This window comes from Gopherus flavomarginatus, chromosome 3, assembly GCF_025201925.1.
Source record: "Gopherus flavomarginatus isolate rGopFla2 chromosome 3, rGopFla2.mat.asm, whole genome shotgun sequence".
NCBI classification, from domain to species: Eukaryota; Metazoa; Chordata; order Testudines; family Testudinidae; genus Gopherus; species Gopherus flavomarginatus.
Window position 1 is genome coordinate 62,178,665 of NC_066619.1, and position 16,160 is coordinate 62,194,824.

Sequence of the window (16,160 nt, forward strand, 5' to 3'; positions counted from 1 at the left end):
ACTCTTTCCCAAGGATGTAAAGAAGGAGAGGGGGATGAAGTGCCAGAGTGGGAGGAATGGAAAATTCCTCTAAAGTAGAGAATGAGAGCGGGGGACTTGACAGCTGCATTTGAAGTACTTCCACGGCTAGAGTGCGCTCTCAGTGCAGCCACTAACATAGTGAGCCATCCAAATACCATCTCCTGCATTGCCCTCTGAAGCGTACCCATTAACTGTAAGACACAACCAACATTCCTGCCTGCCTATGTAGTTACACCATAAAAGTGAGCAAATCATTCTGGTGATAGAACTGAGCATGTTTGATTGTTTCATTGTAAAGACGTAAATAATCAAAGAAAAAACAAGTATCAGAATTGCAAAGTTTACATTTTATTGAACTTAAATTGGTGTAGAACAGAGGGGCAACAATGGCTCAAGTGTTCACTGGTTAACAAAATACCTCAGGGCATTTCACTTTATGACTCTTAACACAGTCTGTGTGGAATTATTGAAAAATAGTTTTAAAACAACGCTTCAAAAAAGGCAGAAAGGGAGGTTCCAGCCCTGGTTTTCTTCACATTACCACAGCACTGTCTGACATTCCCTGTCTTCCTTTAGTAATGTCAATGATATACTTCCCCAAAACTGAAAAGGCTACCAAAGTGCTACCCACATCTCTTCCCATCAGGTACACATGAAGAAATTATTTAGTAACACTTATGAAAACAATTAGCTGTAAGGAGACTTCCAAGTAGCAAAGGCGAACAGCAAGCCTATATGGAATGAATGCACATTTACATTGCCAGAAAGAAACTGGCTGTGTGGTATTACTATAATTTCAAAGTAAAAAAGTTACAGTATCTGAACTGCTTAATCAATCCAGTTTTTGTTTAAGGCGCATTAAGTAACATGCCTCCAACACTTGTGTCTGCATATGCTCTACGTAGCATCTTAGTTAAATACTTTTTAGGGGAAAGTGATTGTAAAACTTGCAAAATCAACTGGATACCTAGAAAAATTAACACCAAATTAAAAAAATTTCAAAGTAGCCAGAAAAAAGAGAGAGAACTTATTTCAACTGTTATGTTCTCACAACAACCACTTAACCTCTACAATTTTTAAAATGTACTAACTCTCCTCCCCTCGATTCCTCCCATCAGACTAACAACCTAGTAACACTGAAAAACGATCCCTTAGTGTATGAATCTTTTGCCAAGGTAGGCAGCTATTCATTCCCTTTGACAGAAATCATCAAAATGGTGTTTCAAATGTTTCATCACAGTTTATTTAAATGCAAGACTCATTGGGTTCCCTAAAATCAGACACACTGGCTCCCCTTCACCATTTCTCTAAAACCTACATAGGGTTGCCTTAACGGTAGTGTAACTCAAGCCAAGTTTTGCCACCATTTGCAAAAAGCTGAATCTGTTAGAGTGAGTGGGCAAATTTTGCAGGAACGGCAATACTAATAGAGGCTTTACTTCAATAGGCTCTGACATTTGTTCAACAGGAATGTAGACTCCAGAGAAACAGCAGATATGTTGCATTTTGCCACACATAGGCTACTGGTATATTTTGCAAGGCTTGAGAAACACTCACTGCAAAGAACAAAATTTAAGTTAAGGGTTTTACAGTAGTTTGTCAGGTCTAATGATAAGCAATGCTGGACCTTTATGAAAGATTAACCTCCAGCTGCAACAGATACCTGTAAACCAGAAGATGTGTGCCAGCACAGGTGACTTCTTTTGTACAAAAAGACAATATGAATGCTTCAATTGCAGTAGGCTAATTTAGTGATGGTATTACAAACAGAGTAGGCACTGAGATAATTACTATGCATACTATCACTGCTCTAGAGTAACAGAGTAGTCTAGCAGCTTTGCCCTGCAGTTACATTTCAGATACAAGAACATTACCTGAAATAGCCCATTTTTAGAACCATACATTATTTGTTCAGCTTGAACAATACAGCTACTGTGATTTCATTGTTGCTGATGGACCAACATCTAGAGTTGTTATATCAAAACTGAAGTCAAGTGACGAGGCATTGTGTTTACACATTACTTTCATAACATTTCTGGGATCTAATTCAGCCCTAAAAGACACATTTATTTCAACGGGAGGCATGCAATTTCCTTTGCATCCTCTTACACTTTTAACATTCAAGTAATTCAAAACTTAACATGGTGATTGTACCAATTACAATTAATCAGGTAAAAGTATCTGAAATCTCAACATATTGTGTTAGAGACTTCAATTCTATAATAAAGTAGTGAAATCTGTACATATCTGTAACAAAGGTCTGATTAAGAGGGACTTGTCTTCCAAGCTACTGAATCTTTCTAGTTAATGTATCAGAAGAACTGACACTAGAGGTGAACTCCAGTGTTCCAGTTATTTTAGTGTACACTTTCTGGCAATTCTATAAAACATTTTCTGGTTTACAGTGATACACAACAATTATTTTGATGCTGGAGATAAAGTTTATTAAAGATACTACCAAAATTTTGGCAAACATTCCAAAACCAGATTTGTAAACATAATGCTTCCCTTTTCAATTGGCAGCACTTTGAAAAGACAAATACAGTAAGACAAGTAAACAAAAAATTAATTCAAAATGCTTAATTTTTTGACCAAATAATTTATGTTCCCACATGATAAAGTGATGGTTTAAATCAAATTAAACCAATAAACTGCATGAAATGAAAGTTTGTGCTGTTTGATGATCACAGTATTTTATAGTTAAATATATCTGTTCTGTGTTATATTCCTGGCACCCAGGAGAAAACTCTTTAAATATACATTTCATGTAGGCAATAGCTTCTTGGCATCTCTCTTCAAAAAAATACTTTATAGCAGTATATAAATAGGTCACCTACATGTTTAATTTTATAATTTTGCCCAAAAACTATAGATCTGTTTAATTTTTGTAAAGTATCAATTTTCCCCAACATTAAGAAAGCTGACAAACTGTTGAAATGGAAATGCTTTCATCTTCCACAATAGAAGTAGCAATTTTATAGGAAAAACCCTACAGCAACACTCGTCAGTTGTTTTAACCTGAGCGTTTGGCCTACTTCGAGTAGCAGCTTTTTTTCTCCCCCCCCTTCATGCTCACACCCACACAACTCTGCACACATACAGTACAAGCACACGCTTTCAGACGCTGGTAGGCCACAGAATACTTCCCGTTGTTTTAATAAAATGGGAAGCAGTGTAGCTAATAATTTAACTACACTAAGCACACACAGGCAAACACCTTAAGGCAACCATTGCAATGGGGGTTTAAGTTGCAGGGGTAAGTTACTGTTGTCAACAAAGAGGCTGTATATAGCTTTCATATATACAAACACCTCTTTTTAACCCTCCAAAACAATGTTTTCACTTTCTTTAAAAATTTTGTGCAAATTTTAAACCTTCTACCGTTTAAGGCAAAGAGTTTGCATTAACAAGGTAGGTCAGAAAACAGGCTTATATTTATCCAAAAGCATTTCAACTTGCTACATTTTTTTTTTAAAGTGTGCTGAACTTTAAAGTGGAGACATTGAGTCCCCAGTATCTACTGGTAAAATGATTTCCATGGACAAACATAAGTCTTAAGGAAAAGAAGGGACCAGAAAAAAAAGCAGCTTCAAATATGCAGAGAAGCAGCCTCAACAACAAAAGTAGTAACTCAAGTCTGCTAATACTGAAACTTTTGTAATGCAAAAGTTTAATTTTTTTAGAATCTTAGAGAAACTTATTTGGAATTTTAAATAAATAAGCTTAAGTTTATTCACATCGTCTGGTCCAAGCAGAGCTCTAATGCCATGACTCTGCTTGTCGTTGGTCAAATTCACCTATTAGTCTTTTAATATGAGCCAGTTTGTTATGAAGATATTCACATCTGTACTTTTCCTCTTGATAGTTGGGACTAGACTGCAAAGAAAGAGAAACGAGTTAGGGTGCAGAAACATCTTTGCAATATTTTAATCTGAATGCCCGTCACTAAAAAGGGCATCCAGACCCTGCACATAGAATGATTATGAAAGTGTTTAACATATCCATACTTCCCACCTCTCAGTTGTACATACCTGTTTGATCTTCCGATATTCCTGTAGGACTTCCTCATGAACTACCTGCGAGTAAGAAAACTGAAATAAAGACCACTTGAAGACCATTTCACAGTTGCAAAGTGCAACTGAATATTAAAAAGGGCTAGAAGAGTGGGATGAAGATTTTCAGTTTTACCACACAGACAGACACTTAAGCCTTGTCTACACAAACATTTAGTTCATGGCAAGCTGGAGTACGAATCTACCCCGCACAAGCCTGCCATGGATTAACTGCCTGTGTAGGTCCTGCTGATGTCCATAAACAGTCCATTAATGCACTTTTAGTCCACATGGATAGTTAGTCTACAGCAAATAGATTCACATCTCAGCTTGTCAAGAATAAATGTTTGCACAGACAAACCATTATTCTCTGGTCACTCTCCTGCTGTGGAGAAGAGCAAGTCTGCAGACAAAGCTGCGATAAGGCCATGGAGGGGAAGTGGCTATATTTGAAGATCCTCTTGTATAGCCACCTTCTCAATGCACCCTGTAAAATATTGTGCAGCCACATGCTACTTAACATAAGGCCTTGCCTACTTCTAAGGAGAGGGATCTTCTCCCACCCTCCCAAAGCCTGGAAAAATCTATAGGAAAGTTGTGCCATTAATGTTGCCTGAGACAGTATTAATCTCTGTTGCCTGCTGTTCTTTCAGCAAGGTCAGAGAAACTGAGGCCAGTAACAAATAGCAGCATAGGTATTGGTCCTGTGGGGCTGCTATGGTTGGAGTAAAGATTATAGAGGAACAAATCCCTCTGCACAACAGGACTATACAGTTCAGGAACACAGTTTCCTGGCCCATCTGCTGCCCCTAACATGCCCCCTTGGGGATGCAGGTTATGGGAAAAAAATTAGAGTTGCTGCTCCAGAGACTGTTCATTAATTTATTTATTTCCTCCCACTTGTATATTCCGATCTTGCACAAGAGTGTGAGCTACAAACAGCACTAAACTTCTCACCTTGCAGAAACCTACACTGCCACGTACTACACAATCCTGGAAGAATATACTTCAGGTCAATAGTTTGTTAGATGATCTGGCACCCTACAATTTGTTTCAGTGATTAGCCTAGACCTTGGGAGACCTGGGTTCATTTCTCTGCTCTGCAACAGACTTTCTGTGAAATGGGGCAAGTCAAAGCCTTCCCATGCCTCAGATCCTCATTTGTAAAAATGAGGCTAACAGTACCTCCCTACCTTGCAGGAGTGTTGAGGGGATACATACAGTAGATTGTGTGGCTCTCCGACAATTTGGTGATGGGATCCAAATAAGTACCTGAGACAAAAGATGCCTCTGCCAAATTAAGCGTTTTCCTCTACCAAATTATACATTCGTCTAAGGATTTTCTGTGAAGTCTGATTTTTATCATATATATTAGTTTTTAGAAAGTTTGGAGTATTTGCTATATGCTTAAAGGTTTGGGGAGAGGAAGAAGAGAGTGATGTGAAAACAAAGCAAAAGGTAAAACTGGCTAACAAAATGCCTTCTATTCCTCTTTACCTGATACTCCTTAGATCCTGGAGAAAGGAGCTTACGTTGAGCATCAAGTTTCATAAATCTTCTAGTGACATTTTCCATCCTGGCATGCAAGCTTCTGTATTCATCATACTCTGCATTGAAGTCATCCTTGTAACTCTGGCGTTGCTCATATGAGACAATAGCTATATATTTTCTAATGAAAAGAGCAAAGTTACACTTATCTTCCAAGAAATGCCCTTGGTTTAAATTGTTACAGTTCATTGCGAGTAGCTGGAACATACATTACTAGGCAGTTCACTTCTCAGTAAATCAAAGATTTGACTAATTTAAAATATACTTCTGTCCTGTTGTGATAGACAAATATTAAACTGTACACTTTGGTTGAGGTGGCTTTTAGAGTCAGTGTATTACAACTGGTCTTTAACAGAACCTACAATATTTCAGTGGCAAATTGCAGTCTATATATGTATAAGTATTTTGTTCTATATGGTATTTATTCAGAAGTCATTAGACTATCTACAACTGTAGGTGCATATGCAGAATAGTTAACATGCATTCAAATTAAACAGAACTAACACCTCTGTTTAAATAAGAGTGCAGCTGCTAGCAACTCATTTCCTGTGATGGCCCCTTAATTTCAGAATTTGTTTCCTGTATTGATCTGCTAGAGCAAAGTGTATTTACCTTCTGGGAATGCTGCATAAGCAGACCAGTTTTTTTGCTGGCATTTGGAGGGCTTGAATTGATACAATAATTTATTTCAAGATTTGGCAGATGTGTCACTCTTGAATAGGAAGTTAAATTAATATTTTATCCTAATGATTGTGCTGTATTAAGTAAGGGTCAAACTCATCTAAAGAATCTGTGGTACACGATAGGCAACACAAAACAAGCTGTGATGAGGTCTGCAACTGAAAGGGACTATCAAAACCTTGCCAGGCACAAAAAAATGCTTCTGGCCACTGATGCTACCAGATCCCTTAAAGTAGCTGAGGACCTAGCAAGGCCTATGCGTGTGATTAAAAGTAGGCAAACAATCAAGAGAGTAGATATAATCTTTGTCTTTTTTCCAGGTCTCCCAAATACACCACCACCTTTGGTCATGGCTGACTTTAGCCTCAGCCAACTGGCCCTCATCCAAACCTTTATTCTGACCAGACATTGGGAAAGCCCATCAACTACTATGTCCGTGTCGCCAGAGGCACTACAATCCCAAGTGCCCTACATACATTGAGCAGAAGGGTACAACAGCAGCATTTAGGGCAGATGAGACACTGCTCAGCAGTACACTCTCTGGATGCTCTCAGATAAAGTAATGGAGCAGGAGCACCTCCATCTATTCCTTTCATGATCCAGAGGTACCCTTTGTTTTACTGCTCACTTACTGCAAGCAGCGCCATTCACAGGGTGCAGTACATCCCACTGCGGGCACCAGTTGTCATGGAGTCCCCAGGAGATGCTCTGGAACTGCTCCTCACAAAGCCAGTTAGGACTTTGAGGAGTCTCCTCTCCCTTGGAGCAGATGTTATTAGGGCAAGAAGCTCACATGTCTTCACCTCCTGGGTCTCTCCTTGGAGCATTCAGCATCCTCTGACTTTCCGTGTGCTTCCCACAGCGAATCCACCCAGGTAAAGTCCATTTTGGGGGGTATCAAGGTTCTTTCCCCACTTTGAACTTTAGCGTCCAAAAAGTGGGGACCTGCATGATCACTTTTAATCTCAATTACCAGCTTAAATTTCGTACGCTGCCACCAGCCAAAAATATAGTATTTGGCACACTTCCTGTTCCCGCAAAACCTTCCCTGGGGAACCCAAGACCCAACCCCCTTGGATCTGAACACAAGGAGAAATTAGCCTTCTCCCCCCTCTTTTTCCACCCAGACTTTCCCCTCCCTGGGTTACCCTGAGAGGCTACACTGATCCAAACTCCTTGGATCTTAAAACAAAGAGGAATTAACCTTCCCCCACCCTGTCCTTTTCCCCCCACCAATCTCTGGTGCGTTCAGACCCAATCCCCTTGAGTCTTTAAACAAGGAAAAAAACAATCATGTTCTTAAAAATGATCAATGGTTAGAGACAGCTGTCAGATTTTTAAGTAGTCTGTTCTACATCCAGGCTCTAAAAAGAATGAGCAGGCTGACAGGGATCAAGAAAGTTTGACTTCAAAGTATCAGCAGAACTGCTTTGCCACCAGCTTATCTCACTCATTCTTTTTTTAAGCAATTTATCTGCAAGTTTCTCCTGAAGGGGATTGATAGATTTGTCTCTGGTAGATAGCAAAAGGCCAGGAGAACATGAATCATACAACTGGTCATAGCCCAAATACTCCAATAGTACTTCCAGAATCTATGAGACCTGTTCAAGATTGAATCAGAAAAGACATTTGTTTTCTCAACCACTACAGATACAATCTGGTCCAAATTAAGAGCGATTTAGGAAGTAGTTTTCAAATGCAACTAACAGTGTTGTTCTAAAAGCTGCTGCTTAATGTTCTTATAGAAGACGCCCAGTAAACACAGTTTGTACCCTTCAACTTTTCAGGAAATGCTGATGAAATGGTAATTTTGAATAAGATGAGAACAAGAGTGTCTTTCTACATTAAAATTCATATTGTAGGAAATATAGGCAATATACAAAATCAAAACCAACTGTAATCCAAAGACTACTCTTTCTTTAAATGTAATAGGCTTGTTCTGTTTAGTAATACACTTCAATCCATGTTTATTCATCTCCCTTTGTGACCTATTTTTGTATAATCCTTGGTTGTTTTGCTAGAGGCAGTACGTTACACTACATATAGCTAGAGTTAGTATAGTCCATTTAAAAATAAACATTTATTGTTAGGTTATATTGAATTTAATTGGCACAACAGAGACTGATCCATTGCAGCTATGGTGATTTACAAGCAGATATTTCATATGGGTAAATAAGATAGAAGAAAACTCTTATTTTGCAGCAATCACTGAATCGAGTGCGCAAGCAAAGTAGTACCATTACTGTAAAGCAGAAGGAGCCCACATGAAAAGGAGAACACACTAGAGTGGAGTATAGACCTGATTTATTTTATTTTCTATGCAAAAGCAAAATGAAGTCACGTGGGTCTTATCAACTCTGATCAGTGTAGGAGTGTCATTAAGCTGGACAGTATTTCCATGCTAACTCCATGCATGTGTTATCATTGCCTTAATGTAATAATTACAGCTGGTCAGAAAAGTTCCAACTACACAGGTTTCTAATGGAATTTGCCAATTTGTCAAAATCAAATTGCTTTGGGTATATCATTCAATTTTGGAAACCAGGCTGGTTTCTGATGACACTGCCTAGTTTCCTGCCAGCTTGCTGCTCTGGTTCCTTGACCACAGGGCTTCCAGGGTCTGCCAAGTGGACTGCTCCATCCCCTTTTGCAGAAAATTTCTAATTTACATTCTGAATCAGAACAGAAACAAATTTGAAAAACAGCAACATTCCTACATGAAGTGGAATCTCTTTCTCTTCCCAGCTGTAACAATGTGATTTGCCCCCGCCTCCCCCCACACACATCAAGTTGTAAGTTAGCTTTGTCATCACCACACTTGGGTGGTGGCTTTGTAGCTTCACTCTAGACCCATACATGCATCTATTAGTATTTTGGTACTTGTCTTGCTCTGCCATATTAGCTCTGTTGGAGGGGCAAGATTATCAATTGCTCCAGGGGGCAAGGAATTAAGAGAGAAAGGAGTCTGAAAGCAGGGCCAAATTTATTTTCATTCTTTAAGTTGAGGAATGAATTTAAAAAAAACCCATGTTAACTTTTTTGTAGTTTCTGGTATAAAAGAAAAAACTTCACAGAATAGCAGAAGAGTGCTTTGTTAGTAGCACAACTGGAGCTGGGAAAGATATTTGATTTTTACATTTTGAAGAAAAATGTAAAGCCACCAATAAAACAGTAAAAAACAGCTACTGAACAAATGCTGAAGCTATATGTAGAATTTTTAAAACTGTTCCAAGGAATACTGGTAAATATTGGTTTTTAAAGGTTCTAGGAATACATATTTAGCCAACAGATTGGCTCTGCTACAATAGTTGTTTCAGTCTGAGACAAGTTCTTAAATACTAGAAAATGTTCAACATTTAGCTGTGCCAAGACAAGACTTACACAGCTAAATCTTACATTTTTGGCATATTGAAAAATTTCACATAATCTGCTATGGAATGAGTAAAGGAGCTAAAATTAAGATTTATTAGCAGTTCTTCTCACCTATTTATTCAATTGAATATGCTCACCACTCTAGTTTCTAGGTGCCATATGCAAGTGGAAAAATGTGTTTGCTGATACATTTTTACTTCTCACTGTGTTGTCATAACCAAGGCTCTGTGTACTCTTCAGAAAGCTCAACCTTAAATTTTGAATCAAGGTCTCCTAATTTTCGCAGCTCTTCGGTGAGCAGTTTTATGGTAAAAGGGTTATTTTCTGCAGCAATGTCATGTTCAGCCTATGGTAACTTAACACAGTTTCTGAGTGGATGACATCGGTGACGTAGCATTACAATATTCTCTAAAGAGCTTTTTGTTTTGTTTTGTTTTTGTTTTTTTAAGTCCAAGGCAAGTTTGGAAACTATAAACTATGCACCAGGTCAAAAATCTCCCCCTTTAGAAATACATCAAGTACTGTGTTCCACTAAAAAAGTGCTGACTTCCAACTATTTGCCTATTAAAGGTGGTGCTGCTTTAGTTTAGTTTAGAAAAAACAAGGGCTTCAGGCTCCTACAGGGCTAAAACTGTATATCACAGAAACAGAGAAGTGTTCCTATGATTTAACTGAAATTGGTGTTCTTTTCATGCCAGATAAACCCAGAATGTTCATGCAAGGTGCAGGGAATGTAAAGTTGTAGTTAGATATATGTAGCTCATATAGAAACATAGCTGACCACATATTTCATGATTATTGCTAATGTGTCTTTTGTACAGATATTTTCAACAAGTTAGCCAAAGCTGTATTATTTAACTGAAATGCAGTAAGGTTACAGTTATATATAAACTGTATACACACACTATATATAATGTTATAGTGATAAAGACCATTAAAGAGACAAAACGGTTGACAAGTTCAACTTTAACATACTGTACAAAGGAACTTTTATGTTGGTGAAAGTATTCAAACATTCACTGAAATCCCTCAGTCCCGTTTTAGTTTCTTACATATTTGTAGCAATACAAAAACTACACCTCTACCCTTATATAACGCGACCTGATATAACATGAATTCGGATACAACGCGGCAAAGCAGTGCTCCGGGGGAGGCGGGCCATGCACTCTGGCGGATCAAAGCAAGTTCGATATAACACGGTTTCACCTATAATGCGGTAAGATTTTTTGGCTCCCAAGGACAGCGTTATATCGGGGTAGAGGTATATATTTAAGCCAGGATTTGTTTGGTCATAGCCCATCTTCTCGCATTACTTAATCTTGCAAGGACGTCAGTCCTGAATTTATTACATCACAACCTGTTGTGGAAATTGTGAAGTCCTAAACAGTGCCATGACTTCACTGGAATATCAGAACACGAACATAGCAGGTGAGGAAGACATCTTGCTCAGAACAAACCTCTGATATATTGAAAGCAGGGCAGAAAACCTCATCCACTCCACTTACAGAGTGACAAATTGTTCTTTATCACAGAAAAAAACATGAAACGCTAGGCCTTAGATTAGGAGGAAACTCAGCAGGAAGCAGCATGTTAAGGTGTATGGCATGACTGGCCAGTTCCTTGCCTGGCCCCAACACCAGACAAACTTGAGCCACTCTACAACACAAAGCCCTCAAGTACGTGAAAGACAGTACAACTCCCAAGGGGAACGTTAGCCTAGTGGAGCAGCGGTCCTCAAATCACTTGCTATTTTCATCTATGCTGAGAGAGGAGGAACATTTTGTCTTGTGGAAGTCTTTAGGAATAAATGGAGTCAGTTTAGATGTCACAAAGTGAGGCTTACCCATAATTTGATTGCAGATAGGGTTAAAACAATTAGTAGACAATTTTATACGTATTATAATTAAACTGTTAAAGGTAAGGGCTAACAGCTGGGTACAAATAAAGTAAATGTTATAGGGAAAAGTTTAAATAAAAAAATGTTTTCATCTTTTCTATCAGTGCTTCATTAGTAGGGCCCTACCAAATTCACGGTCCATTTTGGTCTATTTCACGGTCACAGGATTTTTAAAAAGTTGTATATTTCATGATTTCAGATATTTAAATCTGAAATATCACAGTGTAATAATTGTTGGGGTCCTGACCCAAAAAGATATGTGTGTGTGTGTGTGGGGGGGGGATTGCAAGATTATTTGTGGTGTGTGTGTGGGTTATGGTACTGCTACCCTTACTTCTGCGCTGGTGCTGGTGGCTTCAGAGCTGGGCAGCTGGAGAGCGGCGGGTGCTGGCCAGGAGCCCAGCTCTGAAGGCAGAGCAGCTGCCAGCATCAGCACAGAAGTAAGGATGGCCTGGTATGGTACTGCCACCCTTACTTCTGTGCTGCTGCCTGCAGAGCTGGGCCCTAGGTCAGCAGCCACAATTCTCTGGCCGTCCAGCTCTGAAGGCAGCAGTGTAGAATTAAGTGTGGCATTGTATAGTATTGTCATCCTTATTTTTGTGCTGCTGTTGGTGGGGCACTGTCTTCAAAGCTGGGCACCCAGCCAACAGCTGTTGCTCTCCAGCCGCCCAATTCTGATAGCAGCGCTGAAGTAAGGGTGGCAATATCCCAACCCCCACCTAAAATAACCTTGTGACCTTCTTGCAACTCTTTTGGGCCAGGACCCCCAATTTGAGAAACACTGGTCTCCCCCCAATAAAATCTGTATGGTATGGGTAAAAGGACACGAGAGACCAGATTTCAAAGTTCGTGACAAGTTTTTCGTGGTCATGAATTTGCTAGGGCCCTATTCATCAGTAATCTGTTTAGGGCTCCATCCTGCAAACACTTGTGCACATCAGTAACTTGACTCATTTAAGTTGCCTCACTGATTTCAATGATACTGCCCAAGGGAAAAGCGTTACCCATGTGCACGAGCATTCATAGGACTGAGGTCTTTGGCTGTATGCAGGGTGGACTAGTTTAAATCATGAATTAAATTAGCAGGTAGGAAACATTGATTTAAATGTAGCTGAGAAAGCAGTGATACTTGACAGTCATTGTCCTGTGAGAATAATTATATATCACAAATAGTAAATGAAATACTGAATTCATGCTACTGAAGTTATTGGAATAGATCATAATTAAGGATCTGATTCTGTCATGGATTCCATGACTTCAAAGGACCTCCACGTGACATCTTTGGCTTCAGCCAGGGCTGGGTCAACATTGCAGGAAGAGCGCTGGGGCTGGAGTAGCGGCCAGCAGTCAGCCTCCAGCAGACTCTGACTGTTAAACCTCCTGCCCACCCCACTCCTCAGGGTATTTTAAGTAAAGTCAAACACAGGCCATGGGCTTCCATGATTTTTTGTTTATTGCCTGTGACCTGTCCATGACTTTTAGGAAAAATACTTGTGAAAAAATAACCTTAATCGCAGTAAGCATAGGACTTAATAGATTGTAAACTTCAAATATAATTTAAGGCAGATTTTAAAAAAAATTTTAAATTTAAAAAAATGATTAATTCAGTTTTTAATCCACCCTGGCTGTAAACTCTTTGATGAAGAGAGTCATTTAACTATGTATGTTCAATAAAAAGTATTTAATATAATAAAGAAAATATTCAAAACTAACGATTCTAATCCCTGCTGGCCAATCTAACCATTAAGTTGGGAGCAAGTCTACCATCCACTTTATTGCTTTATTTCAATACCCTGTCTGCTCAAGAACTTCACTTTTAAAGCACTTCAGAAAAAAAAATTAGATATTTAATGGTTCTTGCTCAAGAACTAAATGGACAAGCTCAGAGAAGGTTCAATACGCACACTTGTGCTCAAATAGTGTGGCACTACTTTTAGAACCAGCAGCATTGACAGGGCCCTTTAAAAAGTTACATTTTGGTAACTTCATTTTCTAATTAAGTAAGACCTTTCACGGTTGATTTTTGAACTGCCTGTTAGTGCACTGCATGAATTATGTCAATCTTAGGCATAATTTTACTTACACAAAGTAGTCTGGTAGTTCACTTGTTGATGAAGGATCTGCAGAGTCAGTGCAAGTCTCTTTAACACCTATATGGAAATAAAAAGTTGACATATAACAAGATTCTAATATACCTAATGTGATCCAAATTTGAAGTGTCTGGAACACTTCTTCCCAGGAATTCTATTTTTGTCTCACCATGTAATCATGAGTAAAGAGCACAACTGAATATTTACAATAGGGGCTATATGACCAACTCTACAATAGGTAATACCAGGAGTTTAAAGCACACTGGCTACTGTAGAATCTGTACAACAAAATAATGCAAACTTAACCCAAGGTCAACCTTGTATTATCCAGATAAATTGTGGCATCTGCACAACAATTCAAAATCTGAGGTGGCAGATGCGGTCACACAATAGGAGCTAGAATTTTTACATCAATATGCAACTCTCACAGGACCAAACTAAAGGACATTAGGGTAGAAAGCCAAAGTGCTTTTCTTGGTGCAAGCTTCCCTACCCAACCCTCCCCCAACTATGGGTAAGCCAAGTTTATAATTTAATTTGAACACTTTCTGTACAAAAGAAATCCCTATAGCATTTTATGCAAATCTAATTAGCATTCAGGCTTTAATTTTGAACAGAAGATTTCCTCATTAATATGGCAACATTGGTTTTTACAAGTAAAAAAAGCAAGACAATATGTTACTCTTCAGGAAGGTGTTATGAAAGTAATGTAATCACTAAATAATCCAACTGTTTGCCAGCAATACAAATGGGACTATTTCCTCTACTTTAGGAAGAGCCTGTGTTTTAAAATTCTTCTCACATTCCTAACAATGTAAGGAACCATTAGGAAAGGGATAGACGGACGATAGTAAGTATCATAATGCCACTATACAGAACCATAGAAGACCCACCCCATGCATTCTGCATGCAGTTCTGGTCACTTCATGTAAAAAATGATATATTAGAATTGGAAAAGGCGCAGGGAAGGACAACAAAAATTAGGGACATGGAACAGCTTCCATACAAGGAGAGATTAAAAAGATGCGGACTGTTCAGTTTAGAAAAGAAAAAATTAAAAGGTAAGAGGGGTCTATAAAAGCATGAATGGTGTGGAGAAAGTGAATAAGGAAGTGTTATTTACCCCTTCACGTAACACAAGAACCAGGGGTCATGGGATGAAATTAACAGGCAGCAGGTTTAACACAAACAAAAGCAAGTACCATATATACTCGTTCATAAGCTGAATATTTTTGGTAAAAAAGTGACATCAAAGAGTGGAGGTCAGCTTATAAACAGGTCTACACCAAAATTTGATGATTTTAAACTCTATGGAATCATTGAACTGAATATCTAATACAGGGATCAGCAACCTTTGACCTGCAGCCCACCAGGGTAAGCACCCTGGTGGGATGAGACGGTTTGTTTACCAGCCATGTCCGCAGGTTCGGCTGATCACAGTTCTCACTGGCTGCGGTTTGTCGCTCCAGGCCAATGGGGTTAGCAGGAAGAGGCGGCCAGCGCATCCCTTGGCCCGCGCCACTTCCTGCTGCCCCCATTGGCCTGGAGCAGCAGGCCACGTGCCAAAGGTTGTTGATCCCTGATCTAATACACTGTAGTTTTGTTTATGCAGAGACCCTGCAGGGATGGAGACCCTCAGCTCCCTGTGGCTGCGGTTCGCTGTTCAACGAATGGGAGCTGTGGGAAGTGGTGTGCCATTTCCCACAGTTCCCATTGGTTGGGAACGGCAAACCACAGCCACAAAGCTGAGGGGCTCCATGCCTGCAGATGCTGCAGATAAACAAAATGTCCAGCCTGCCAGTGGCTTACCCTGATGGCCCAGGAGCCAAAGTTTTCCAACCCCTGAAATATAGGGTTGGCTTATGAAAGGGTCATACAGTTTTTGCTACTTTTACCTATCTATTTTTGGGGGTTGGCTTATAAACGAATGGGCTAATGAACGAGTATATACGGTACTTCTTCACACAATACAGTCAACCTGTGGAATTTGTTGGCAAGGGATTTTGTGAAGGCCAATGATATAACTGGGTTCAAAAAAAAATTAGATAAGTTCACAGAAGATAGGCCCATCAATGGCTTAGCCAAGATGGTAAGGGACGCAAGCAACATCATGCTCTGGATATCCCTAAACTTCTGACTATTAGAACCTGGGAGTAAACACGACATGGGATGGGCCACTCGATAAATTGCCCTGTTCTGTTTATTCCCTCTAAAGCATCTATCACTTGCTACTGTCAGAAGACAGGCCACTGGGCTAGACTGACCATTGGTCTGACCCAGTATGGCCATTTTTATGTTGTTATTCAATAAGTATATTTTCATACGTGGGATGGGTGTTTAAAACTTACTGGTAAAACACAACATTACAAATTTAGTTTCGCTAACAAGTTTTTGAACACTCTACCCCACAGACGATAAGTTAGTGTTACCCTTGTAGTGCAGAACATTGAGTTATTTTGAACCACAGAATATTCTGGCCAAAGCACTCACGCAGGCTCC

General features: G+C 39.3%; 1 protein-coding gene across 3 annotated transcripts in view; it reads right to left on the reverse strand.

The window, feature by feature from the left end:
* Positions 1-347: 347 nt before the first annotated feature.
* The window catches only part of ELL2 (elongation factor for RNA polymerase II 2), a 63,469-nt gene continuing 47,656 nt past the window's right edge, over positions 348-16,160 (reverse strand). For 2 of the 3 annotated variants that reach the window (XM_050946834.1, XM_050946836.1), the window contains 5 exons: positions 13,655-13,721; positions 5,571-5,742; positions 4,053-4,097; positions 3,819-3,897; positions 348-1,577 (listed from right to left, as the gene is read on the reverse strand). In XM_050946834.1, coding sequence (XP_050802791.1) covers positions 1,483-1,577; positions 3,819-3,897; positions 4,053-4,097; positions 5,571-5,742; positions 13,655-13,721 — 458 coding nt within the window. In that variant the 3' untranslated portion in view covers positions 348-1,482. Of the gene's footprint in view, positions 1,578-3,674; positions 3,898-4,052; positions 4,098-5,570; positions 5,743-13,654; positions 13,722-16,160 lie in introns of those variants that run through there. The other variant, XM_050946835.1, reaches the window with a different exon arrangement.